Source organism: Brachycentrus maculatus, unplaced genomic scaffold, assembly GCF_059751285.1.
Source record: "Brachycentrus maculatus isolate JH-2025_06_01 unplaced genomic scaffold, ASM5975128v1 h1tg000180l, whole genome shotgun sequence".
NCBI lineage: Eukaryota > Metazoa > Arthropoda > Insecta > Trichoptera > Brachycentridae > Brachycentrus > Brachycentrus maculatus.
The window spans coordinates 1,685,862-1,712,017 of record NW_028280931.1 but is presented as its reverse complement, the minus strand read 5'-3'; the positions used below and the strand labels follow the sequence as shown (position 1 = coordinate 1,712,017).

The 26,156-nt window shown below is 31.4% G+C and overlaps 1 protein-coding gene across 2 annotated transcripts in view; it reads right to left on the bottom strand.

Annotated features, from left to right (window-relative positions):
* The window catches only part of Cht6 (Chitinase 6), a 172,882-nt gene that overhangs the window by 104,808 nt on the left and 41,918 nt on the right, over positions 1 to 26,156 (bottom strand). For both annotated transcript variants that reach the window (XM_088262487.1, XM_088262486.1), the window contains exon 2: positions 3,106 to 3,163. In XM_088262487.1, the coding sequence (XP_088118613.1) occupies positions 3,106 to 3,163 (58 nt within the window). The remainder of the gene's footprint in view (positions 1 to 3,105; positions 3,164 to 26,156) is intronic.

The following is a 26,156-nucleotide window of genomic DNA, read 5'->3' as shown; positions in this document are numbered from 1 at the left end:
GATGCAACTATCACTTTTTCGCTACTTTGTCAATGTCAAGTTTATAATTTAGATTTAATTCCGTTTTAAAATAATTAATTAGACTTTACTCAAGCGATATTCATACTCAATTTCAGTATTCCATAGACCACAGAAGAATATCTGGCAACACGTTATATATTTTGTTATCATTAAATTGCTCATTGTAAAATCGAGTTATCATTTAATATGAACATTATTATAAAAAATATACCGTAGAACACAGGGCTAATTGAACTTTGATGTGTTACTTGAGCCCAGTACAAAAAAATGTGTATTTGGTCTACAATAATGAACGTATCGACATGATTCATTGTTTCCCTGACAGGTGACACTTATTGTCACGATACTTCGATCGATACCACGATCTAAATATTATATTTTTTTGTACTGGGCTCAAGTAACACATCAAAGTCCAAGTAGCCCCGTTCTACGGTATACATAAACTAAACCGAATCGTAAGTTAGCTGAAGGTATTTCATAATATTCTAATGATTCGGAAAATTTCATTAAAATATAATAGCAGATAAGAATTTTTATTTTCATTAATTGGCAGGCTGTTTGTGTTAATATTTGCATATGTCCATTTTTATTCAAATTTTACTTGGTTAATACCACTATTTCCTAAAATTCACTACGACCCGTATTTCGATGCATTCTAAATCGTTTTCAAATACCGTGTTCGAAAATGATGCGGAATACATTGAAACGCGTGTCAGAATAGATTTTAATAAATAGTGGTATTTACCAAATAAAACTCAAATTGAAAAAGAGAATTTTATATTCAAATAGCTGTCATATAATATTTAATAAACAATATAATATTTTGTATGAGAAATAAAATAACAACTAAAAAGATTTTCCTCTTTTATTTTCTTTTTGACCAGTAACCGGATTTTTGACGTTGAAACATCGTAATATGAAAAAAAAAATGAGCAAATTTGTAGTTCTCTAAACTTGTGCCTAATACTAGCTATTTCTTATTAGCAAGTATGAGCCACAAGTTTAAAGAAGTACTAATTTTCTCATCAATAAATAAATATGCAAAAAAAATTAAAGTTTTTGAAAAAATCTCACAGTTAATGCTTCAAATATTACTCATTGACTTGGCATTAACTTTATGGAAAAACATGGTGATTGAAATATAAAAATAAAACAATTGCATAATACCACTCTTCAGTTAATCAACACGATTAATTATGAGAACAAAAGATTATATCATCTGTTGATAAAAAAAAAAAAAAAATTTGGTGAAAATTCGATCGATCGAAACCAGTCGTTTTTACATTAATGAACTCAAAAGTGGTCTTTTACAAGTGTTTTATTTTTATACATAAATCTTCAAATATTGATAAAAAATACTGTTACTTAAATTCAAACAGAGTTTAAAAAAATAAAGTTTTACTTTGTTCATTACAATGTGATTCCTTAACTGCCAATTTCCCAATACTTAGCGTCAGCAATGCCTATTTGATATTTGTCTTGCTTAGAGCATTCAGATTGCATCTCTCGTTAGTGCTGGAACAAGGTATTTGTATCCATGAAGTACCTACGTATCTGCTGTTACCATTTACCATTGCCAATTACAAACTGTATCATGAGAAATAGTGTTTAGCTATGTCTTCTGAGTGAACGGTGATTATATCAACGTGGGAAATCTGTATTACAGGATCCTACGGATTGACCAATGTTTTGGGTCTAAGCAAGATGTGAGTATGAAATAGATCGAGAACTTATTGTAAAAATATATATCGCTCACTCCTTGCATGAACGTCATAAATCAAAAATCGTCAATTTTCATTTGTGCATGTTTTCAGAATGCCCAGAAAATGTACTATATCCCAGCAAACGAGGCACATTTTTAACTTAATATTTACCCGCTACAGGGCAGAAAGTGTTGTTTTAGCAATTTGACGAAAAGGTGTTGTTTAATTATTTTTTTTTAAATACCAAATATTTTTCAAACGGAGAAAAAACCTTCAAGTTTTACCTAAAGAGATCTGTTGCAAAGTAAAAAGTTCAATAAGTGGCTTGATATTTATTTTTAATAATTTATATTAAAGTTTTTTTATTTATGACGTTGTTGAAAGAAGTGAGCAACTGACTAACCTAAGTTAGGTCGATTTTGACCTTTTTTCCTAATGGTAAGGCTAGGTGTTATGTTTGGTTATATTGCCAATGTTTAGAATCTAAGCATGAACTTACTGTAACAATCTATATTAAGCAACTTACCTTCCTACGTTTGGTCGATTTTGACCTTCTTTTTCTTAGTGGTTAGGTTAGGTATGATGTTTGATCAGTAATACTATACGAAATTGAATCGTGGACCCTCAAGATCAGAACTATGAACCGATTGGAGGCAAAAGAAATAAGGCTACATAGTAGAATGCTACGCATTCCATGGACCGATAATACAAAAGATTTTGCAATTTTAAGTATTATATGTGTCGCCTACTTTCAAAATCAGCCAGATCCAGTTTTAAAAGATTTTAAAATAAATACTCTATCGGAATGCCAATTGTGGGTTTTACTGTTTAAAATATTTATATACCTACTTGAAAACTCTGTTAAAAAATACTTGAAAACAGCGTTACATTTCAAATTCCTCCATATTCATGAAACTTGCCTTCTGACCCATATCGGCCAATCAGAGAGCGGGTATAGGCCAAAAATTAAAATGACGTCATTATAGGTTTGTATTTCGTGTTTTTTTTAATAGTGAAAAAAAAATTAAAAAATGGGAAAATTCTCTATTTCATAATATTTTATCTAAAGATAGACAAATCTTTTAAACATAAATGTTACCCGGAGAATTATCATTTTTTTGTAAAATCGACTTACATGGATCTGGCGGATTTTGAAAGTAGGCGAAACATATAACTTGTGTTTATTAGCCTATAAACAAGGATTTAGACTCACCTAAAAATGCTGTGAAGAACAAGTCACTATAGTAAACAGTTATAAAAACAACGCAATAATTATTGTAAATTTTTTGTCCGCCATTATTTCTTTTCTTAGAATATATAATCGCCGTAACAAATAAAAAATTACAATCTCAATTAACTACTTATAAAATGAAATTATTACCTGAATGGAATGCCAATATGAAAAGACAAGCGAGCAGTAGCCATTTCGTAAATCCTCCCTGAAACAAACAAATATCAAATTAATTATCAAATTGTAAAAATAAACCATTAACTTATTTAGAATAAAAAAGATGTCACTATAAAATGTGAAATATTATTTATTTTTAAGAAATAAAGAGGAATAAAGAAGTCTGGGTATTTACAGAGCTTATGATTTGTCATTTACCCATGATTGACAACTACACTTCTCGAATTTTTGGAACTTCTAAATATATGATCAATCTCATGACACAGTACATATAAAAAAAATTAAAACCATTTTTTCAGGCGTTTCTCAGTATATAAAAATAACATGGAATTCGGATCTTGCATACACCCAAATACAAGGGTCTCTGTTAAATAAAAGCTTTCATCAACATCAATGGCAGTTGTGAACTCATATGATACTATTATGTCATGAGATTGATTATATAATTAGGAATCCAATAATTTTAGTAGTGTCATGGGTCAATCATGGGTAGAATGTTGAAAATTGCACTATGTAATAATATGTTATAAAGGATCACTTAACCAGCCTTTGACAAGCCATAAGCCAAATATTCAGACTTCCATATTCTTCTTTATTTTATTTGTGGTGTCCAAAAAAATGTAAAAATAACTTTTATAAATTGAAAATAATTTGTGATGACAGTAAAAATGTTGTAAATTGATTATTTATTAAAATTTCTGACTCCTTCACTTGGTATAAGCTTGGGTTATCGACCTTTGTGTTACTTAATACTTAATATCCATTCCCTAACCGTGACTTATGCCCGTAGTGATGCGTCATGCATAACTTATTATAATTACGTATATCTTGTCATTAACTGCATACTCGTAGACGGCCTATTGGCTGAACTGTCAGTTGCAAGTGTGCAGAGACAATGATATTTTAAGTCTTAAGTCCGCACTTGATCATTTTCAACAATTATAGCATTTACAACATTTTGAGTGTGTCCAAATACTTGTTCACAGCATCTGCATTATCTCCAATTACAAGAGTTATTTTCATATTACTTTTTGACATCTCATCAAAGATGAAGAAGAATATGGAAGTCTGGGCATTTACGGGGCTGACGACCGTCATAGTTCTATGACCGTTCTATGACGGTCGTCAGCCCCGTAAATGCCCAGACTTCCATATTCATCTTCATCTTTAATGAGATGTCAAAAAATAATATAATTACAGCATTTAAAAAAATTCTACCCATTTTTTATGAACGTTAGTTATGAATGTTGTACCGGGTTTTTATGTCTATTCAAAACGTTTTTTTTACGAACAATTTATAAAACATACAATTATTTTAAAAATAATTATAAAAAATCGAAAAAACTTGGCACGATCAAATTTGTCAAATACAGTGAAACCTCTATCTATCGTTTTTAAAGGGACCTATTGAAATAAACTATGAATGTGGGAAAACAATGAATGCTGGATAAAGAAGTCAATGCACAAGAAGATACGATCGAGTAAAGATACCGTCCTCCCAATCTGCATAACCATTAGAAGGTGGAAATTTCAAGGATACAAGTTTTAGATGTTAATAAATGTATTTATTAAAAAAAAAACAAAGTTGAACAGAACCCAAAGATCTTCAGACCTCTTCTGCTGTATCCATCACACAAGCTTTCGATAGTCTGTATCCCACGCGTTGAAATATTGTCGTCGAATGTAACAAAATTCAGAAAATTAAAAAAAAAAGTAAAAAAACAGACAAATTATATCAAATATTTAGCATAAGAATGCGGTAAAATGGTGGATAGAAACGATCGATGCGATCTATTTTTGTATGAAATGAATTCGGTGTAGAAGAAATAAACGACACATCCGGGTAAACGACTATTTGAGGAACTATAAATAGAGGTTTCACTGTACTTAAAAGCGGTAATTTAGTTAGTTTAGGTACAATTATTTATTACGAAATTGAATATCCCTTTGATGTTAACTGTTAAACCATTATATTCGTACAAATAGTTTTGAGTTTTAAGAAACTCAAAAGAAAAATTAAATCATGAATGGTGAACGATAGTTGAATACAGATGAGAAGTGAATAAATTTAAAATTCACGAGACGACACTCTAATACCAGAAGGTCACATATTTATTGGAAATCGTGTTGTCGATGTTTTGTTTTGAAAACAAAGGATTGAGAGATGGTCATCGTATTAGAAAACTGGTACATATCCTATCGCAGATCCTGTTTAGTCATTATTTAAAAATGTATTACCATAAAAGAAAACAAAAAAATTGAGTAATGGTTTATATCATTTTAATATTAATGGTATGCAAGGCTCAAGGCTTTAATTCAAAAGATTAAATACAGAGTACAAGTCGCTCACTCCTTTCAACAACGTCATATATCAAAAATCGTCAATTTTTAGTGGTGCATGTTTTCGGAATGCCCAGAAAATGTACTATATCTCAGCAAAAGTGGAATATTTTATGTTAAACTTAATATTTACTCGCTACAGGGCAGAAAGTGTAGTTTTTGCATTTTGAAGAAAAGGTATTTTTTAATTATTATTTTGAATATAATAATTATTTTTCAAATGGAGAAAAAACATTCAGGTTTTACCTAAAAAGATCTGTTCCACAGTAAAAAGTAAGTGGCTTGATATTTATATTTAATACATTTTATTAAATTTTTAAACTTTAAAAACGATGTCCTGAAAAATCAAGTTTTTTTTATATATGATGTTGTTGAAAGGAGTGAGCGTTTCTCGGTTCGAACCCACTCTACCACAATTTGATACCTATTTCTAATAATGAGCCGCTTAGGCTCACAAGAATAGTGTGAAATTGAAGTATCTTTGTAAATAATAAAAACACAAATATTTATAAAATACTTTTTTTTAAATTATGAAATAAAGTTAGCAAAATTATTTTAGATGGTAACATTGAATTTGAATATGCGCGTTTTTATTTATAATATGTGAACAAAAATGTAATGATGACATAATTTTTTATGCCATTTTTGATTGCATGTAATAAATAATTATTTTAAAATTATTATAAATCAGGGTTGTAAAATGTGCCCTCAGCTCGGGAAAAACCAGTGAAAGCACATTATTGTGAATTGTATTTTGTTGTATGTCCATAAAGAAAAATTAATTAATTAATTTTATACGTTGAGTTGAGCGGCTACTGGTTAAATTAAACTAACGGCGATTAATGAACCCTAATTATTTAACTGTGAAAGTTACTGTCTTTTTTAATATGGGCAGTAATACCAGGAAAGCAAACAATGCTGTCGGCTTCCTGGTCATAAATTCTTCTCGAAGCAATTATTGTCCTTCTATTTTATACAATAATACACTTGGGTCTCTACATACTTCCGCTGCGTCAACCTGCATGAACGTTTTTTATCGAACCTGAGTGCAATAAATATTACAGTCTGTCCCAAATTCCGTTTAAAATAATAAAACATTTAAACAGGGCTTTTTTTAAACAAAAAAGGTCCCGGAGCTTACTTATATACTCCCGGAAATCACTAAAAAAATATATTCAAATATCATTAACATATTCATTGCAATACCATATTTTATCATTTTGTCCAATTATATCAATAAAGATTTTAATAACGTAAGCACAAACATTGTTTCGTCTAATTGATTTTTAAATTTAAAAAAATATTTATTATCCGTGAAAAAATGTGCCGGAATTCCACCGCGTTATATGAAAAAAAGCTCTGCACATAAATATTGACGTAAGATCTTCTTTCTTATTTTTCTTGTATTAGATCTGAAGATCTGTTTTTTTCAAGAAAGTGATTTGATGTTGACGCCCAGCTATTCTTTCATCTCTTTGGTAGTCTTCCGAGAAGACAGTGACCCGGTGATATCTCGTTAGCCGCAATGTGTAGGATCCTTGATTCCCCCTTTCTATCTTCATCTTTCTCTACTCTATCATACGACATCTTCAATCTCACAGGCCCGCCTAATATCTTCGTTTCGAATTCTGTCTCTGAGCGTCCTCCCTGTCATCGCCCTTAAAACATTCATTTCCCAAGTTCTTGGTACTTTTTTGATTCTGGTTGTGTCGGCTCTTATTTTTACCGTATACGTCATAATTGGTCTTACGCATGATGTAACGTGTAAAATGGAAATATAACTGTCAAGATTTTTTTAAATTTATATTTCAACAGAATTGAAGAAGAAATGGAAGTTTGGGCATTTATAGAAGTCATGACCTATGATTGGCTATTAATACAATGGATAACAATCGCCATTCTACCCAAGATTGAGTACCACACTAATAAAATTTTAGAAGTTGTTTGTAATATAATTTTTATTTAACTTCAATCACAACATTCGAAATTTGAGTAGTGTGCTTGTCAATCATGGATAAATCAGTGAATTTTACATCTTGGTAAAGGGATCACTTAAACCAGGCTATGATAGCTCTGTAAAGCTCTGTAAATATCCAGGCTTCCGTATTTTATTTTTTTACGTTTAAGATATCAATAATGAAACATAGGAGGTAATGCCAAATACTTGAAAGCACGATCAGGTATGCCAAATACTTGAAAGTAGTCAGGTTAGGAGTCGTAACAATCGGCGGGTATGTATAAGGAGATGCATGAACGTTGACAGAGTGGTGTGGCGCTCTATTCTCTCTGCCTACCCCTGCGGGGAAGCGGCGTGATGGTTAGTTAGTTAGTTAGTTAGTTAGGAGGTAATTATTATGGCGTAATTTTAAACAAATTTGTAACTTATTTATTTGTAGTACAAGCTTGTTTCAACCCATTTTTAAATCATGAAAATGATGAAGTACGGATTGAAGACTCAAGTAAATGACTTCCATATTCTTCTTCATCTATGTTGAGATGTCAGTATATATAACTCTTTAGTGGTCAAACCGAAATTTGTATCCAAACATTTGGACTCACTAAAAGCATTGTGAATTTACATTTTTATTTACGTAGGTAGTATATATAATACATACAAACAAGTGTAATAATATGTAATAAAAGGAAATAATATTACTTAATGTATGAGATAATATATAACACACGTGCATATTATACGCTGGTACATTAATCTCGTTTCGGTATACTAATTTATTCGTGAATCGCCCATCTCATCAAGCCGCACCACATCACGATTGCGTCATTATGAAATTGCGTATAGATACCACGATGGTTTATGGCACAGATACCGCCTGTGGAACTCTCACGTTTCTTGCTCTACATATTACAATATAATAATGTGTAGCAAATCGTCTGAGGTGTTCAATCTTTACGTCACTTCCCACCTTTGGGTCAGCTTTGTTTAACGTTAGCGAAATTAATTGCTACACACGCACAGTTACTAACCAAAAAAATACGTGTTTTTGTTAACACTTATACATAATATTTTTAATGAGCTTTTGTTTACTATGGTGAAAGTACAAATTTGTTAAATTAACATATTTTCAACAGTTCTAATAGAAACCTTTACATCTCACCAATAGATGTCTCTAGTGAAGTTCTAGTGATTCAAGAACAAGGTTTCTAAATTGGTTCATATATAAAGAACTTCCAAGAATTTGAGTAGTGTGGTTGTCAATAATGGGTAGAATTGGTGAATGTTACACGTGTGTAAAGTGATCACTTAAACCAGCCTATGACGGTCGTAAGCCCCGTAAATGCCCAGACTTCCATATTCTTCTTCACCTTTGATGAGATATCAAAAAATAATATAATCGTAAGGTAGACTGGGTACGGTTGAAACAATTTTGCTTATATTGTCCATAGTATGGCTCTTTACAAGTCAAGCGATGATGAAGATGCATTAAATACAAGAGCGTGTTTCTGTCTACTAATGGGAAGTATTATTTCAGTACCCGGTGTGTTATTTTTAGTGGCAGATCAAATTTAAAAAATATATCCGATTTGTTTCAACCGTCCCCATACCAGGGGCAGTTGAAACAGTGATTGGGGTCAGTTGAAACACACGCAAATAAATCAATATTTAATATTGTAAGACGTTTTATTCATTATTTATGTTTGTTTTATAAATAATTATGGCACCGCATGACAATATTAATCAGTCTACAGATATGTAATGAACAAAAACAACTAAAAACAATGAAATTTAAAAAAAAAAACAAATCGAACGAAAATAATCTGTGAATAAACTAAAAGGAAACACTTCTTTCATTTTGATTAGTCATAAATCAAGCGAAAATCTAGCTTTGGGATCATTCCGAGTCGCAATTGTGGCAAACATAGCTAAGACCACCTTTTGTGCAGTCTTCTTGAGTCCACAGTTTACAAGTGATGCACTGTATCCACTTTTCACCGGATTTGCTCTCTGAATACAGTGACAGACAAACAAGACAATAGCACTCGTCCTCTTCTGATGATGATTCCTGTGGCGTATTATGATTATTTTTCCTTTAACGATCCTTCTACTTTTTCCTCCATTCAATCTTTTCTTGACTTACTGAGTTTTCATCCGTTTCAACCTTATTTCATGTTCCTTTCTTATCTCTTCTTTCTCTGTTTTTTTTTAGTAGCAAGTATTTTGCAAGCTGCTGCTCCTGCTCTTTATTAAAAAATTCGTTGTGGGGTTCATATCCCATTTTCTTCTTCACCAGATGCATCTCGCTTTCGTATATATAAAATGACCGAACAGTGGTTTAATCCATGCTTCTCCGCCGCTTTTCGCAGTGAATCTCCTGCTTTAACCTCCTCATAAGCGTATGTGTACCTCGACAAGTCGACCTCCCCTCTTGAAGTCTTTTTTGCGCGTACTCTCGGCATCTAGAAAACAGGAAAACTGAAAAAATATGTTGTTTCAACCGTACCCACAAAAAATGTTTCAACCGTCCCCAACCCCTCCTTTAGGTGGAAAACAGAAAATAGTAATGTTAACAATAATGGCACATTAAAACTAATCCACGATATCGTGTTCTACAAGCTTCATTTCAAACACGAAATTATACTCAATAATATCGTTTCAATAGAAACCGTAATAAAAGGAAAATTCTCAGAACAAAAATACTTACTTTTGGTTATCAAAATACAATAAGACCTCCTACAAGCAACTGCACCGTGCGGCGAGCGATGCAACACTGATATTCGTGTTTGAACTTGTTGTTCGCTTTGTTCGTCCCTTGGACCCTTCACCCTACCACATACGGTTTGCAAGATATTTGCTCTGTTTCAACCGTCCTTTGTTTCAACCGTACCCAGTCTACCCTATTTCATGTGTACTTGTTTGATTTGCCTTACTTGATCATGCCAAGTTTCTCTCGGTTTTTCTCTGCTCATAATAAATTAAATGGAAATTGAATACACTACTTAAATTTAAATGAATTTAAGTAGAGTGTTATAATAATACTTATAACTTCAACTTTTTAAATGGAATTATTATTTTTATACATACAATACTAAAATTAATTTTGTCTTAATATACGTGAATAAAAACATGTTTTTTTTTTAATTCCTGTCTTATTTTTCATACAACATTAATTTTGTTTAGCCTCCCAGTAATCTGATAATGTCAGTTATGACGAAACTTGGTCGCAGTTCAAATAAAATAAAATAATTGTATTATTTATAATAATAATAAAACCCTTATCCGCACCCCAATGGTGCATAGGGCACTGCGTCATATAAACGCAGTGTTATCTTGATCGTTTACACATGAAGGAAAGGTGATCAGCCCTCCGCTTCAGGTACCAGTCCAGGGTAATATTGAATAAATATTACAGTGAAAAAATCACTCATATTTATTTTACCCCCCCCCCCTGGGAATCGAACCCGGGTCCTCCAGAACGGTATTATTTAACATGTCCGCCTCCGTAGTGTAATGGTCAGCACGCTCGGCTACCGTTCTGGAGGTCTCGGGTTCGATTCCCAGAGGGGGGCCAAATAAATATAAGTGATTTTTTCACTGTAATATTTATTCAATACTACCCTGGACTGGTACCAGAAGCGAAGGGCTGATCACCTTTCCTTCATGTGTAAACGATCAAGATAACACTGCGTTTATATGAAGCAGTGCCCTATGCACCATTGGGGTGCGGATAAGGGTTTTATTATTATTTAATAAACAATAAATTAAAATTGTCGGTATAAAAATTAATAAAAAAACGCATATTTAATTTAAAATATCGCAATATTAAGACGTTAACTCTCTAAATAAATATTAAATGTGTGTGCAATATTGAGGCCGCAAAAAGAAATCCGCGTTATATAATCAAGCCGAACCCATTAAAGAAGTTCACATCATTTTTGGGTGTGTCAAAATCATTATTCACTAGAACAAAATAACTTGTAAAATTAAAGGCCGCAATAAATTCCAAATCATGTTTTCAGGCGTCTCCCAGCACATTTTGATATCTCAACTTAACAGGCTATGATCATGCATACGTCTAAATAAAAGGGTCTCTGCTTTACGAAAGCTTTCTCAAAGTAATCATAGATGCCTCCCGTGAACTCGAATATTACTCGTCATGAGATTTATGATAAATGTAGGAGTTTCAAAAATTTGAGTATTGTCGTTATCAATATATGTAGATAGGCTAAATGATACATGTGTGTAAAGTGATCGTTTAACTAGCGAATTACAGGTCATTAGCCCTGTAAATACCCAGAATGACATATTCTTCTTCATCTCTGGAAGCTCCCGCTACATTCCCAGGTCCGGTATAGAAAATCTATGTTTCCATTCGGACCCATCTATTTAAAAATAAAAATAAAAATAAAAAATAAATATATGTATTTATAAATAAATAAATATAAATCTCATATCGGTATTTAATCAATCATGCAGAGATTTCAAAATGCATTTAGACCCAGTAATCAATAGCCCTCAATATTATTTTCTTCAACATATCGCTCACTCCTTTCAAGAACGTCATAAATCAAAAATCGTCAATTTTCAGTTGTGCATGTTTTCGGAATGCCCAGAAAATTTACTTTATCCCAGCAAAAGCGGCATATTTTTAACTTAATATTTAACCGCTACAGGGCAGAAAGTGTTGTTTTTTTGATTTTGAAGAAAATGTATCGTTTAATTATTTTTTTCAACAAACTAAATATTTTTCAAATGGAGAAAAAAACTTCAGATTTTACCTAAAAAGATCTGTTGCACAGTAAAAAGTTCAGTAAGTGGCTTGATATATATTTTTAATACATTGTATTATTTTTTTAAACTTTAAAAACGTTCTGCTGAAAAATCAAGTATTTTGATTTATGACGTTCTTGAAAGGAGTGAGCGATATTATAATTGAACTTTTTTCTTAAAATACCAATTTTGTACTGAAAAAATAATTTTTCCATCAAATATGTTAAATATATGGTTTTGAAAAGAAGAGAGTTATTAAAAAGTTAAGTTTAGTTGAAAGGGGTTAAAAAAAAAATTTAAAAAAATTGTGTATTCTAACAAAATATAATTCCAATATATATATATATATATATATATATATATATATATATTCTAAAAAAAATTGTGATTAAAGACACGTGTGGCTCCTTTCTAGCAGGCGGACGCGTACTGGATTCTATTTTTGCGAGTACCTCCTTTAACAACCCTACTTTCGGGTTATTTTCAGGTATATAATATTCATAAATAAGCAAAAAAATACAACGTTTGTTGTCAATTACATAAAATATTGTCAGGTATAAAACCTGACAAAAATTTGTCAGTGTATCCGGTACGCATAAAATATTTTTGGAACATATGTATTTTCCCGGGCGCGTAGGTCCTACGGGTGTGCGTAATGGTAAAGAAAAACCGCGCGTATCACGTACGTTCGTATGTGTAGGGCGGTTAAAAAATTATTTACCTACATTAAATCAGAGATGACTGGGTAATAGACTGGTTCTGCGCTATTACGAGACGTGTTGAGTCACTAAAATGGCTTCTGACCTTTACCGTTTCGGTTTTATCAACAGAATGCTGCTAATTCATAGAATTTCACCGTTTCTCAATGTCAGAAGATGGGCTTGGTCAATATAGTCTGATGTAATAGGGGAAAATCTCTCAATGATGGAAGGCCTATGCAAATGTAACTTAGCATGTTTTTAAAGCTTACGTAATAAATTTTGTCCGCCTCCATAGTGTAATGGTCAGCACGCTCGGCTACCATTCTGGAGTTCCTGGGTTCGATTCCCAGGGGGGTTCAAATAAATATATAAGTGTTTTTTTCACTCCAATATTTATTTAATGTCACCCTGGACTGGTACCGGAAGCGGAAGGCTGATCACTTTTCCTTCATGTGTTAACGATCAAGATGACACTACGTTTATATGCAGTGCCCTATGCACCATTGGGGTGCGGATAAGGGGTTTGAAGATAATGAAAATAAATGGTCATTTTGCTCTAGAATCTTGCATACGTTTAAAAAGAAAAGGTTCTCTATTAAATAACAAGCTCACTCAAATAAACCGTAGATAGTGCTGCGAGCTCACACATGAAGCTATGTGTGAATTAATTTTTTGTATTGGGTCGGGTTGTGGTCCCGTGGTTAGTGTCGTGGACTCTAGAGTCAGTTTCTAAGTTCGATTCCACTCTACCACAGTTTGATACTTATTTCTAACAATGAGCCGCCTAGACTCACATAAATATGTAGAATGAAATAGATTTTTTTGTAAATTATAAAAACACAAATATTTCTCTTTTTCATTATTATTTTTTTTATAGAAAGATTTGTGTGGCGTTCTATTTTCCCTGCCTGCCCCAATGGGAAGGCAGCATGATAGTTACTTATTATAAATGATTTTCAAAAAAATTGTAGCGCGGTTGTCAATCATGTGGAAATTTAATTAATTTCATCTCAGCAATAGATGTCTCTAGTGAAATTCTAGTGAATAAGACACTATGTTTCAAAATTGAACCATATTTAGAAGTTCCGAGAATTTGAGTAGTCTGGCTGTAAATCTTGAGTAAAATTGGTGTATGTTACACGTGTACAAAGTGATCAGTTAAACCAGCCTATGTCAAGTCTTAAGCCCTGAAAATAACCAGACTTGTATATTCTTCTTCATCTATGTTGAGATGACAAAATACAAAAATAACTCCTTTGGACAGAACCCCAGATTTATGAACAGGGATTTGAACACTCCCAAAATGTGAGTAATGGTCATTTCGCTCACTCCTTTCAAGAACGTCATAAATCAAAAATCGTCAGTTTTCAGTTATTCATGTTTTCGGAATGCCCAGAAAATGTACTATATCCCAGCAAAAGAGGCATATTTTTAACTTAATATTTACCCGCTACAGGGCAAAAAGTGTTGTTTTTGCATTTTGAAGAAATGGTATTGTTTAATTATTTTTTTAAATTTATTAAATATTTTTTAAATGGAGAAAAAACCTTCAGGTTGTACCTAAAAAGATCTGTTGCACGGTAAAAAGTTCAATAAGTGGCTTGATATTTATTTTTAATACATTGTATTTTATTTTTAAACTTTAAAAACGTACTCCTGAAAAATCAAGTTTTTTGATTTATGACGTTCTTGAAAGGAGTGAGCGATTTGTGAAAATATGCAAACAAATTCATAAATTTATATTCTCCTAACTTTTACCCACACCCAATGACGCATCGTATTGACGCACTGTTTTCTTTAATAACAATTGTTAACAATGATTTAGACACACACAAAATATTGTGAGATAAATAATACATTACTAGTAGTAGTGAAATTTATGGAGTATTTTTCATTCAATTAGTTTATTTTCATTCAAGCAGATTTATTGCTGTAATAAATATTTTTCACAAAATTAATGGCATGGTTATAAATTTTAAAAAGATATTAATTACCATTTACCATACATATATCATCAATAGAAAAGAGAGTTGTTATGAGTTTTTATTGGCGTAATAAGAGATTACAACGTTAAAATAGAGTTAAATTAATTAAAATTTAAGATTAAAGTTAATTTATTTTATTTTGTATATTAAAAGTATTGATAACTTTGTGGTATGATAAAAAAACACTCTCCTTACCATCCATTGTTTACTTTGTGTAATACCACTTTTTCAATTTATTGACTTATCAACATTTTGAGTATGTCCAGATACTTGTTCACAAATCCAGATTATCTCCAATTAAATGTTGTAAAATCACCTGATCATATTATAAGCTAAAATAATAAAATGAAAAGGATGTTTTCTAGCGTTTCTCATGAATGTGATTAAAATCCAGAATTCGGACTTCACATACAAATGAAAGAATTTTTGCTCAATAAAAAAGCTTTTTTCATCTCACCATAGATGTCTCTAGTGAAATTCTAGTGATTCAAGCACTATGTTTTGGATTTGTGTATTACTATATATATGTATATAGAAATTCCAAGAATTTGAGTAGTAGGGGTTACAATGGGTATAATTGGTGAATGTTACACGTGTATACTTAAACCAGCCTATGACGGTCATAAGCCCCATAAATGCCCAGACTTCCGTATTCTTCATCATGTTGAGATGTAAAAAAAAAATTGACTTTTCAATCACCGTGTGACTAGTTGGTTAAGTGGTATTATGCACTAACTTGCATTTGGCAACACTGTCGCAATTCGACAAACGCCGTCATTAAGAATAGAAGAAGAAAAAAAACAATAAAAATTAGTTCACACTTATTTGTCTCAATGATTCTATGTAGAGCATAAAACTCAAGCCACAATGACATAACAAAGTTTTAAACAACTATTTTATAGGTGTCGCAACTTGATATGAAAAATCTATCGTTCCTCTTTATATGAAAGAAGTTGTCAACATCGAATTGAGTCACCTATAAATTGACGTTCTCATCCGTAGGGTCCAAAAGAAGTTTCTGAGGTATCTCTACATGAGAGAGTACGGCTATTATCCTTGGCTCTACCCGACTCCAGGGTATGCTAGGCTACAATAGTTTAGAGACAAGAAGGAATGTGTATTTGATTACGCATTTTTATCGATTGTTGCGCGGTATGATCGATAATCTTGAAATTATCCGGAGCATTGATCTGTATGTTCCCGATAGTTACCTAAAACAGCGTCTGCGTTGGCATAGATTGTTTCACATTCCTATACACAGGACCAACCTGCCTATGGTTATGCCTATAGGAAGAGCTACCGCTATGTTGAACAATATCTCATTGGATATTGATCGGTTCCATGTGTCTGAAGAAGTTTTCGGATGCGGGATTCTTCTACACCTTTAGCAATAGTATTCTTGCTTAATTTCGATTTTAATGTATTTTGATGTACACGCTTTAAATTTTAAGCTTGTAATGTGTATGTTAATTAAAAATAAATTAATTGAATTGAATTGAATTGAATCAGGGTCAGTGTTTGATATAAATTATATTAATATCGCTAATTTTTTGTTTAGTTTTGGTCGCGCGATGAAATAATTGCCAATTTAAAAGAAATACAGTAAAAAATCAGTGAATATAATATATCTCTACTCACTTTTTTTCAACCCAATGTTATTGAAAATCATCAAATCCATTTTAAGACCTTACTCGAAATAATTTAGCTCATTAAACGTCGGTCATCACCTCACGCCCGTATTTTAAAAAAAAAACATATTGTTTTTTTGGCTTTTAGAGTGTATAATATATTGAACACGTATTTTTTATAATTTTATCAACTCCTTTCCTTTCAATAACACCTTTTTTCTCAAAATCATATATTCATTTCTATAAAACCTATGTTTTCAATACAATAACGGTGTATAAAGTAAAAAAAATACGTCAAATGTTACCAGAATGTGAAGAAAATCAAGTTAAAATTGATCTACATATATTGGACTTTAAAAAACTCAATAAAGTGGTTTTATTATGCAAGAGTTTCATTTTTATGTTTTTCATTGATGATTTTTTTTTGCTTTAGTGCTTATATCGAATTACGTATTAAACATGCCGTATTTTCACATCCGTGTGAAACATCAAAAACACATATTCTTTATTCAGAAGCTTCCTGTATTACACGCAATATAATTATGAACACAAGCATGAGAGCAGCTTTATACCATACATAAATCAAGAAACCTACCGATATTTTATGATTCAACTACCAACAAATCTTGTGTGATCTAGATTTTATAAAAGTGATCTTACGTAACGCTGATACGAGTATGTAGCAGCAAAAGGAAATACAACATTTTTACTTTTTTGATTATGTTATATATCGATACCCACATATATTTATACCCTGTATATATTTTTCAAGAGAACTATTTATAAACATTTTTTAATCTCTTCAGTAACCATTAAAAAAAATACCATTCTTTTAAGAAAGAATTTTACTAATTGTCGAAATGCAGTAGTGATAATTTTAGTACTTTTATATTTATACGTCATTCTAATACATTCCACGCTCGGTCTAGTTAGATATACGAGTATTTAATTTTTACTAACTAGATTAAGTAACTAAACTAACCAACGTGTATTTACTCTAATATCCTAGTTTAATGTAAAATATTTGCTTTATTCAGGGGTGCATTCGTGCAATAAACGAAAATAAGAATAAGAATAAGAAATGGACGATTTTAATTCTACACGTACGGATTTACCGAAAGCGGAATTCACCGTTATGAATATAAACGACAAAAAACCTTAATAAATTTTGTATTTTAAAAACGTATTTTTTTTAAAAAAGAGAAATACAAGTATTTTACTATTTAAAAAAAAACTATTTCTGTGAGCCTAAGCGGCTCATTATTAAAAAAGGTATATAATTGTAGTAGAGTGGGTTCGAACCCAGAAACTAACCACACTAACCACGGGACCACAACCCGACGCAATTATATTAACTGTGGTATAGTTATATTGCACTCTCCTTATCATTCATCGTTAACTTTGTGTAATACCACATAAAAATTATACTTCATAACTTTTGACAACAATTGTATTTAGTTGACCTGATGAGGAAATAGTTACTCTGAAACCGGTAGCCGTGAAGTTTTTAGGTGGCATTACACTATGTGAACTAAAAATGATAAGTAGAGTGTTGAAAATCTTAAATTCCAAAGTGTCTTTTAGTTTGTTCCATTAATGCGTTCAATTTATCGCAAAAAATCATTGATAAAACAGTATTTTTCAAAGCGCTAAAACAATATTAAAAATATAAAATAATATGTAATTTATTTTGTTGTAGATACTAGTACACACTGTTCTCTTTGTGTGTAGCATTCACGGCTCATGTTTATACTCGCTTTGAGTCAAGCGAGTATAAACACGAGTTGCCGAGGAGACTAAAGCTGAGGGCAAATCATACATAAACATTCAATTATTTCTTTTTTTATTCTTTGCACATTGATATAAAACATTGTATCAAGTCTGTAAAGGGAAAATTTCAATTACGTATTAATACTTTTAAACCATTTGACTCATTGCTATCACTTTCAAGCCATACTCGGCTAGTGCGTATTCTACACCGGAGGAAATGCTAGATGCACGTGCTAAGCGCGTACGCCACACAAATATTGTACATTGAAAATTTTTATTTTCTTCATTATATTATAAAACAGTCGTCATAGTAAAGTGGAGTTTTAATGCTAATGTTGGCGAAGCTAAACGTCTAATTTGTATTTTTTATTAGATGTATGTTTACTCGAAAAATTGCGGACATTACCTTGACGCGGCTACACCACTGCATGCCAAGAGAAAAGTATGTCAACTGGTCATACAAATAGCAATTGACTATTTTTTGCATCTCATGTTAAGTTGCTCTCGTGTTTGTGTCATATGCATGGCAAAAAAGGACTGCAAATTTAGCAATTGAATTTTATTAAAACTATGAAATCATACGTAAATACGAGTATTTCGATTTTGTACAATTATTTTACTACATTCTTATACTGCAATACGACTAATTACAAATCATATATGGTGTATTCTTTTTCAGATATTTTGATTCCTTCTTTAAAATCGACATGCATGTATTATTAATTTTTATTAGTATTTAACATCTAATACGTTTCAAAACAAGATGATGAATATCAATGATTTAATTCAACCAGTTACTATAGAAATCATGAAATGTTGTTTTTTTTTACACAAATATTATTTCCTTTAATGAAAATATGAAAGTCAATTTTAAAGTTCTTTTTTATTAAATAAAAAAAAATTGTTCAAATTTTAAATCTCCTAAAGTAATTTGCAGAATGCTTTAAAATGTTGACCAAATTTTTCATACGGACACGCACGTGATTTTATTTACCTACACCTGAGACAGCTATTTTTTATTGTAGGTACGAGTAAAAACGTATGTGACCTGTGACAGGTAAAAAACAGTTTTTCACGGCAATTGCAGTGCCATCTATTGAACACTATACCAACACACGCAATACTAAACATTGCTTATGGCACACAACGTGGTTCTCGATAGCTAGACTGAGCTATATCCACCCGTAGTCAGGTATAGCTAGTAGTAAATAAATAAAAATACTTAAAATAAAAACATACATTTTAACATATCGCTCACTCCTTTCAAGAACGTCATAAATCAAAAAACTTGATTTTTCAGGAGAACGTTTTTAAAGATTTAAAATTTAACACAATGTATTAAAAATAAATATCAAGCCACTTATCGAACTTTATATTGTGCAACACATCTTTTTAGATAAAACCTGAAGGTTTTTTCTCCATTTGAAAAATATTTAGTTTATTTTAAAAAATAATTAAACAATACCTTTTCTTCAAAATGCAAATACAACAATTTCTGCCCTGTAGCGGGTAAATATAAAGTAAAAAATATGCCTCTTTTTCTGGGATATAGTACATTTTCTGGGCATTCTGAAAACATGCACAACTGAAAATTGACGATTTTTGATTTATGACGTTCTTGAAAGGAGTGAGCGATATGCATGTAGGAAGAATCTGGAAAAAATGTCGGTTTTTAAATTTGCTGTCAAATTTTGACAAATAACCCAAGAATCAAAAAACATTTTTCGTGATAGTATTTTTAAAATTATGTATAAAAATGTCTTGGTTAATTTATACAAATTAACTTTTGCATACTACTTGCCTACATTTACATTAAATATGATCAATTATATTTTGCAACAGTGCAGAAATTAATAACCAAATTAAATAATACGAAAAATTGATAATTATCGTCTGGTATTTCCTAATGTGCACCGCGGAATGCCTCAGGGTCCGAACAAATGCCCTTGAACTATTGTAGACCATACGATCTTCTTGTGTGAAACATTTATAGCAAAATATTAGTGAGACAACTTCAATTCATCAACAAATAACTACCTTAGCAGGTACATGACTATTGAAATGTCATGGCATTAGCACTAATTATGATACATTACTTGCCAACAGTTCAAAATCAAGGACACTCTGGTCGGCTGGTTTTGATAAAAACATCTCCAAAATATGAATACTAAACGCTTTTTTTTTAATTCATACTGAAAGGTCTTCAGCTGTGTATGATGCTGCGCCTTGGTCGCGGTTTAGGTGGTGAAAAATATCAAGTACTTAGGCTGGTTCATTGGGGCAAATTATAATATTTGGAAAACCTTGAGTTAATCGATGTCAACTGTCCTGGTTGCGTACGTATGATACTGGGTTGCGATCGGAAGAGTATAGGAAGTGTTCAGCATAGAGTAGGACTAGAAATAGGTAGACATTCAGACGGAAGACATCAAGAAGACTAGGATCCTCCCCCGCCATCTGCTATTGGCCATTTACAATGACGAGAAGCTCAGCAAGCTGCTTTCCGGTATTACTTTGAAGATCGTCACATTCATTATGTTTTTCTCTATTCTACGGAACATTTTACGCACTGTTTTGCTGTTTAGTACACTTTTTTACTGTTCGATAGTAATAAAGTTTAACATTTTGATGTATATATATGTGTGAATGTATGTATAAGTAATATATAAGTATCCAGCACTAACAGGCACCATGAATAATGATAACTTTTTTCATCGTCTGTATAGACTGATATAACGTAGAAGCGTTTGTCAGTTTCATTATGTTAAAAAGCAATCATTAAACGTGATTCACAAATACAAACAATTATCTACGCTCTGTGGGCTTACGCATCTATTCCTAACTCTATGGTGGTTTCGATTCAAGTCCAATTACCTCTGGTCATTCTTGAGATGAGACAAGCTCACGACTATTTCGAATCGGAACCGATTAAATTACATCCGTAACTACCGTTCGATTACTTATCAATACGTTTCTCTCTCAACGACTGCTTCGTGCCTAGCTATTTTCACAATGTCATTATGTATGTATTTAAAAAGTGAATAGCTGTTTTAATTAAACCATTTTCATTTAGCGGTAGTAAATACGTATTAATTGCTTAAATAAACCACACGCGTACGTTCGTTGGATTTGATTTAATCGTTTAAATTATTGATAAATATTTCACCAACACTCACATATTTATGGTACTTGGATATATAGAACAGTAGTGGTCAACCTTTAGCCAACTTTAAACCAACATACCAAAAGCCAATTTAATCACAGACGTCATGCAACTCAAGCACGTTTTTTCCCCTTCATACATTCCCTTTATGGTTGTCAAATTTAAACAGAGGTTTGATTTGCTGAAGAGAGGGGAAAATAACTCATTGACGCAATTCAATCGATTAATTTATGCCTTAACAAAAGACCCATGTTAATTGGAGCACTAATCTACAATACTTAGAAATAATCTCTTGGGCGATCGCTGTCGTGAACCCCACTAATGGTGTTACAGCTGCCATTGAATCTCATTTGGTAAAGATAACACCAGATCACAGTTGTTGGATGTGATGACAGGGTGATATATCTGACTGAGATGAAACCCTGAGAGCGAAATCAGACTAGAATTTGGAGTTGTCTGCATTCTGTATTCACTTAAAGAGGCTAAGGAATGTGATTTTTTATTGAATATAATTTATTATTATTGGTCATTCAATTTATTATTAAGAGTTGTGGTTCCGTGGTGAGCGTTGCAGACTCTTGAGTCAGATTTTCTGGGTACAAATGCACTCTACCACAACTTGATACCTATTTTTAATAATGAGCCCCTCAGCCTGATAGAAATAATAAGAAATTTAAGTATTTTTGTAAATAATAAAAACATAAAAATGTTATATTTAAAAAAAAAATTGTAAGTACGTATGCATATTGACATACCAACATTTTTAAATGATTGAATTATTGTACCCAAAACAATATCTAAATATTACAGCAGTAATGAAACCAATTTAAGAAAAGCAAGTGCAAGGATACAACGTACACAGGTTATCTATCATCTTATGGGCCACGTTTGGCGCTTGCGCCACGGTTTGGCCACCCCTGATATAGAACTTCCATTCATATGTTATGTGTGCCAGTTTCTGAGTTATTTTACGTTTTGTAACTCCTCTCTTGCATTCGTTGGCCGACAGTCGCATGCAGGTGTATGATTGCAGTAACTTAAGAACCGCTGAGATCAACTGTACTTATTCATCTTGGCAATACGTCAAAATGTGCGTGTGAAATTCGGTTATCATGTTGCTTAAATTAATCATAAATGACTTGTTTAGATGATTAAATTACATAGACATCTTTTTTTTAACTTTTTAAAAGGCTTTTAAAAAACAAAATAATAAATAAATAAATAAATTCTTTGAATAATTCGGCAGTCACTTTGTGGTAAAATATATCCATTTTTAATTGAAGTCTTACTTAGTATATACCACTATGTATTTATTCAAATCTATTGTGACACGTGATTCAATGCATTCCGCATCATTTTATACATGTTAATGATACACGGTGTTTGAAAATTATGCGGAATGCATCGAAACACGCGTCACAATAGATTTTAATAAATAGTGGTATTTGCTAAGTAAAACTAAAATTAAAAACATAAGTTTTTAATTTTTAATTTAAGTTTTATCTGTACATCCTTGGTGTAGTGGTCAGGGTGTTTTTCAATTATTTTTTTCAAAATATAAATTGGAATTTGACTTTCCATTAGAAAATGTGTTGAAAAATAATTTTTATATGTTTTTTTAACTCCTTATCTTTAAATAACTCTTTTCTTTTCTAAACCATATAATTATTTTGAAGAAAAACTTATTTTTTCAATACAAAACGGCATTTTAAGCAAAAATTCAATAACGTCAAATGTTACCTGTGTTTTAAGAAAATTACGTTGCGATTTATTTTTAAGAAAAATTAATGTTTTTAACATTGTAATTATATATATTTGCCGAGGCAAAAATGTTTGAATTTTATTCAATATTATATAACAAACGAAAGTTTTTTAATATGTTTAATTAAGTACCCAGAGTTCCAAATTCACTTCAAGATGCCTCGTCTCAACAGAGACGAGGAATCATAAGGTCTTAAAATATAACGTTTGCATTACTCGTACAAAATGAAAATAGGTCTATTATTTTTTGACATCTCATCAAAGATGAAGAAGAATATGGAAGTCTGGGCATTCACGGGGCTGACGACCGTCATAGGCTGGTTTAAGTGATCACTTTACACACGTGTAACATTCACCAATTCTACCCATTATTGACAACCACACTACACTACTCAAATTCTTGGAAGTTCTATATATATGAACCAATTTAGAAACCTTGTTCTTGAATCACTAGAACTTCACTATTCTTCACTTCCATATTCTTCTTCATCTTTGATGAGATGTCAAAAAATAATATGAAAATAACTCCTGTAATTGGAGATAATCCAGATTTTGTGAACAAGTATTTGGACACACTCAAAATGTTGTAAAATAGGTCTACGTTGCAAATATTGACCAGGTGCACATTTTTTCAATAACAGCCTTTATGGCGGGCACTTTTTTTAGGTATTTGGTATTGAATACTTATTTTTCTAGGAAATCTGCTTTATTGAACAAATAAAATAAGCCGTACACGTAATTTAAATCGACGGATCTTACTTTCCCTTTCACAAAATAAATAAATATAACCTGTGATTCAGAGTGCTAGAGAAGTTATTTAAAAGTCAAATTAAAAATTATCTTTACAATTGAATCTCTGTTCATTTTTCCTGTACTCTAAAAATAAATAATTGGCGTGTACAAGCTCTTTTCGCCTATGAATTTAAGTCGCTTATATTTTCATAGATAAGTACCTTTTCCTTTGGACTTGAATACAATAATTATTTTGAGGTTATTTTTTTCTATTTCACTGTGAAACATGGCAAATTACGAGAGCCTAGAATATCCGTTATTTTTTTCTATTTTTATTTTAACGATAAATCATCCAATTATTAATTAAAAAAATACCAGTCTTCAAACATTGCCTGTTAAGATAATTTTTGTGTCTAAGATAATCAGTGTCTAAGATATTTTTTTTACGAGCGATAACATTTGTATATAATTAACCGACAACTACATGGTTTTTTACCGTTTTTATTTTATTTGACTGGTCACTTCCGAGTTTCGTCATTATCGACATCAGACTGGTCCTCCATGTTAAACCACAAAGGTAGTCTTTTGTTGTTTATAACATTATTTTCTGTTATGACTTTTTATTAGATTTAAGTTTTGTACCGGCATTTTTTGGTGGAACTGCATTTTATATATTATAATAAAACAACAAATGCAAGGATATACATATATGGTTTCGACTTTACCGACATTATTCTTCTTCAAACCCTTATCCGCACCCCAATGGTGCATAGAGCACTGTATCATATAAACGCAGTATTATCTTGATCGTAAACATATGAAGGAAAGGTGATCAGCCCTCCGCTTCAGGTACCAGTCCAGGGTAATATTGAATAAATATTAGAGTGAAAAAATCACTTTTATTTATTTTATACCGACATTATTAGTCTGAAGATATCGATAAAGACAAAACCCGGTCACTAGTCAAATAAAATAAAAGTGAATAAATAACTATATGGTTATGGTTTTATTATATAAAATTATATTCTAGTGCAAAGCTTAAATCTAATTAAAATTATTATCAACATATTGAGTGTATCCAAATCCTTGTTCACAAATTGGGTTTCTCCACTTAGGGGTTATTTTTGCACTTTGACATCTCAACACAGATAAAGAAAATTATTGAAGTCTGGAAATTTACAGAGCTTACGACCAGTCATAGACTGATTTAAGTGATCACATTATACACGTGTAACATTCACCGTTCTACCCAGATAATGTTCGTACAACCACACTACTTAAATTTTGGGAACTGTTATATTCTTTGTCATCTATATTGAGATGCCAAAATAAATGATTAGCTATCGTGTGAAGTATTTTGTTAGAAAATAATTTAAACAAACATTACGTTTATTTAAAAAAAGCAGTGGAATATAAAATGTGAGAATATTTTGCACGATTATGTACGCACTTTATTGTTGTGAAATTATATTCTTTACTTTCTCACGAGCATTCTTCGCTAATACTTAAATCAATCATTACTCCATGTCATAGTTCAAATGCCACTCGAAGATGCTTGATCTAAACGGGTATAACCTGCGGTGTGCAAATCCATTGTTAGGAAATTTAAAAATTCGTTAAATGTTTTTCACTGATACTTTTTGGCTAATTTTGTAAAACTTTATAAAGTAAAACAAAAACTTTTTTTGATCACTTTTATTTTTGGTACTTCTCCAATCGCTTTAGATAAGCATTATAATGTACTCGTAGTTATCCGAATTGATACAATACAATTTACTTATGAAAGCTATAGTATTATAACTTGTATGCGATCCATTATGATATATGAATCAAAAGCAGAGAAGACACCGTAGTCACAAAAACGCGCTTAGATTGTCAGAAATGCAGACTCAAAGAATCATATCGCTCACTCCTTTCAAGAACGTCATAAATCAAAAATCGTCAATTTTCATATGTGCATGTTTTTGGAATGCCTAGAAAATGTACTATATTCCAGCAAAAGCGGCATATTTTAAACTTAATATTTACCTGCTACAGGGCAGAAAGTTTTGTTTTTGTATTCTGAAGAAAAGGTATTGTTTAATTATTTATATGAATATACTAAATATTTTTCTAATGGAGAAAAAACCTTCAGGTTTTACCTCAAAAGATCTGTTGCACAGTAAAAAGTTCAATAAGTGGCTTGATATTTATTTTTAATACATTGTATTATATTTT